Raw genomic sequence first — 3,662 nt, 5'->3', positions numbered from 1 at the left:
AAAAAAAAAAAAAAAAAAAAAAAAATATATATATATATATATATATTAAAAAAAAGGCGGGGTTGTTGGAGTGCCTGGGTGGCTCAGTCAGTTAAGCATCCAACTTTGGCTCAGGTCATGATCTCACAGCTCGTGAGTTCAAGCCCTGCATGGGGCTCTCTGTTATCAGTGCAGAGCTCACTTTGGATCTTCTGTCTCCTTCTCTCTGCCCCTCCCCTGCCATCTCTCTCCCTCTTGTTCTCTCAAAAATAAACATTAAAAAAAAACAAACCCATGCCTGTCACCAGCCAGACTGTGAGGGACCGAGGAAAGAATGTGGGGACCGGCCAGTCCTTTCTGCCTTATTTACCTTTACAAACTGACCCCCCAAACCACTCTCCAAATCAGGACTCATTTATGAGGCTAAATAACAGTAAGGCCCGTCTTTTACGCTCATTCCTTCACTGGACTCTCACAAAAGCCCTCTGAGATGCTACTGTTGTTGAATACAAGCCTGCAGGGATCAGTAAACTGGTCCAACGTCGCTCAGGCAAATACAAAGTGGTGGCGGCAGAGAGTCAGCCGAGGTCAGTGGCCACGCTCCCTTTAACCAGCCCCACTGCTCCCCTCGAGGATCACCTCTGCAGCCCTGAGTGGGGCATCTCCAGGGCGGACTGTGTCCCCCCCTGGTGGAAGCTGTGCAGCGGGGACCCAACACCGGCCAGGCCTCACCTGGGCTGAAGAGCTGAGCCCAGAGGCGCTGGTGGTCTTGAAGTATCTCAGCCGCTGGCATCTCCAAGAGCTCCAGCATCTCCTTTCGTGCCAAATCCTGGAGCACCTTGAGCTCCTTGGCCGCTTTGCTTTTGAGCACCTGGGGGTTAATAGGGCCTGAAACATGCACCACCCACAACACTGTCTCGTCCAGCTGGGTCTTGGGAGCCACTTGGAGCCGGTTCACTAGCTTCTTGGCGGCCACCACCACCAGGTGCACCAGCCCCGTGGGAAAAGGCGGGGACCGGCCCGAGTAGAGGAGGAACTGATGATCTCCCACCTTCTCCAGGGTACTGGTGAAGGCTCTGGGGACCGGGCCGGCAGTGGGCCCCACAGTCTGCAGCGCGGCCACCCTCTCCGTGGGATTGTTGAGCTGGATGCGCTGCAGATAGACGTGGGGTCGGCCCCGGTGCGCCAGGAAGTCCTCTTGCAGCAGCACGCAGTCGCGGCCGGATCCTGTGACCAGGCCGGAGGCCGAGGCGGGTCCGGGGACGGCGGCCGCAAAGCCGGGGCCTGAGGTCCCAAGCTGCAGGCAACGCACTCGGCGCAGCAGCCCTTCACGCAGCAGCAGTACTGACTCGCCGGCTTCGGAGAGCGCACTCAGCGGCCGCAGCTGCACGAAGGGCACGAAGTCCGGCGCCACGGCGGGCTCCCGCTCTCCAGGAGTCACCCACAGCCGGTTGGCGGCCACGTCCAGTGCCAGGAAGCCGTTGGCGACCAGGGCCGGCACTCCAGGGCCCAGGGGGACAGCCTCGCCGCGCTCCCGCAGGCCGCGCCAGGCGCGGGTGGCCGCCTCCAGGCAGGCAGAGGACTCGGCGGCGCCCGGCTCGCCCCGGTACCAGGGCAGCAGGTGCAGGCCGCCCGCGGCCCGCCGCGCCCCGGAGCCGGCGAACCACAGAAGCAGCAGCAGGAGGCCGAGCAGGCAGAGTAGGCGGCGGGCCCAGCTGCTCGACAGCAGTCCCGGCAGCCCCTTAAGCCGCTGCTGCAGCCACATCGGGCCGCCAGGCGCGGCGCGGGGGCGGCCGCCGGGCCCGCCGCCCAGCCCCCCGGCCCGGCCGCCCGCGCCTCACTCCCCCGCCCGGACCGCGGCGCCCACCCGGGTCCCCGCTGCAGCCGCCGCCGCTGCTTCCTCCTCCCTCTCGGCCGCCTCCGGCCGTCAAACAGCCCCGGCCGTCAAGCGCCGCCGACTCTTTTGCGACGCTAAGGAAAGGAAAGGGCGGAGGGAAGAGGCAGGGGCGGGGCGGAGCGAAGGGGGCGGAGCCACGGCGAGGACCTGACGGGAGCCGCGGAGCTGGGCGGCGCGTTCCCCGGCTCTTAGAGCGAAGTCGTAGCGGGGGCTGGGGTCTGGGGGAGCAGTCGAGGCGCGAGAGCCTCCAGCTCACGTAAAACGGACACCGAGACGGCCAAACTGAACACGTGTTGGGCCCCGTTGGCTACTGATGGATTCAGCAGCCCTAAGATGAAAGAAAAAAATTAACTTTTTTCTGTAAAAATGACGATTTTCCCTGCAAAAAAATTAGTATGTGGAAGGACAGCGAGAGCGAGAGAAAGGAAAGAAAGAAAAGAAGAAAGACAGAAACCACTGGAAACTAGACTTTCTACAAACTATTTTGTTGACACGTCTTCCAGATCAGCATACGGAGACTCGAATCCCGCCCAGGACTGTCTCATTTCTCTACCACACCACATCATCTTCTTGATGTCACCCCGAGTTTCAACTTATTAAATAACATATGACACTAAAGTCTCATTATTTGAAAATGCCTTTAAGTTGTGAATCATCCATGCCAAAGAGAAATTTTGCCTTGTTTCAGGGGGAAGATTTTCAATATGAGCCCAGGGGGGGCACAATGGGACCATTGTTTCCACTTGGGTTTCAGGACATTCCAAAGCCAGAGAGTGCTTCTCAGTTGTTGAAAATGAAACGGTCATTTGAGGTGGCTTCTTGTGGACTGAGCAGACACACGTGTTTGCAGAGTTGGGAGTGCTAGCACCCAGTGAGAAGGTGTCTGTCCAGGAGGCCCTGCAAATATGCTTTCTTTTTTTCCCCAAGGCTATTGTCAAAGCATAAACACAACTGTTTTTTAATAGTTTATTTGTGTGTATTTGTTTTTGAGGCGGACTGAGCGTGAGTGGGGGAGGGGCAGAGAGAGAGGGAAACACAGAATCCAAAGCAGGCTCCAAGGCTCTGAGCTGTCAGCACAGAGCCTGACTGGGGGACTCGAACTCATGGACTGGGAGATCATGGCCTGAGCTGAGGTCCGACGCTTGACCGACTGAGCCACCCAGGAGACCCTATTTATTTATTTATTTATTTATTTAAGGAATTTCTACACCCAACATAGGACTTGAACTCAGGACCCCAAGATCAAGAGTCATCCTCTTTTTTCTTTTTAATTTAATTAATTAATTAATTTCAGGGAGAGCACGAGTGGGGGAGGGACAGGGAGAGGGGGACAGAGGGTACCACCGACCACCCGATTCTGGGCTTGAACTCACAAACGTGAGATCAGGACCTGAGCCAAAGTCCTCAACTGACTGAGCCACCCAGGCACCCCCAAGAATCACATGCTCTTCTGACTGAGCCAGACGGGCAGCCCCATAAACACAATTCTTAATTCCCGCCTGGAGTTCACAACCCCCACAGAATATGTTCATGGTTGTGCAGGAATCCATGACCTACAGTCAGAAAGACAGGATCCATCCAGCTCTTTCAGGAGGCAGAAGTACCTGGGCAGCACAGGTGTGTGTGAGAGCCAAGGATTCTACCTGTGAAACAGGGATGACTAGTGAATCTGCCTCTTTTATATTTTTTTCCTAAAGATTTTTTATTTTTAAGTAATCTCTACACCCAACGTGGAGTCCGAACTCACAATCCATAGATCAAGAGTTGCACACTCTACTGACTGAAT

The 3,662-nt window shown here is 56.4% G+C and overlaps 1 protein-coding gene across 1 annotated transcript in view; it reads right to left on the bottom strand.

Annotated features, from left to right (window-relative positions):
* KIAA2013 (KIAA2013 ortholog) overlaps positions 1-1,803 on the bottom strand; it is a 7,368-nt gene extending 5,565 nt beyond the window's left edge. The window contains exon 1 of the mRNA XM_039224838.1: positions 712-1,803. Coding sequence (XP_039080769.1) covers positions 712-1,744 — 1,033 coding nt within the window. The 5' untranslated portion in view covers positions 1,745-1,803. The remainder of the gene's footprint in view (positions 1-711) is intronic.
* Positions 1,804-3,662: the final 1,859 nt, after the last annotated feature.

The sequence above is a fragment of the Hyaena hyaena genome, unplaced genomic scaffold (assembly GCF_003009895.1).
Source record: "Hyaena hyaena isolate Hyena2069 unplaced genomic scaffold, ASM300989v1 scaffold_1785, whole genome shotgun sequence".
In the NCBI taxonomy this organism is placed as follows: domain Eukaryota; kingdom Metazoa; phylum Chordata; class Mammalia; order Carnivora; family Hyaenidae; genus Hyaena; species Hyaena hyaena.
The sequence above is the reverse complement of the archived record's forward strand: the minus strand, read 5'-3'. Positions and strand labels throughout refer to the sequence as shown.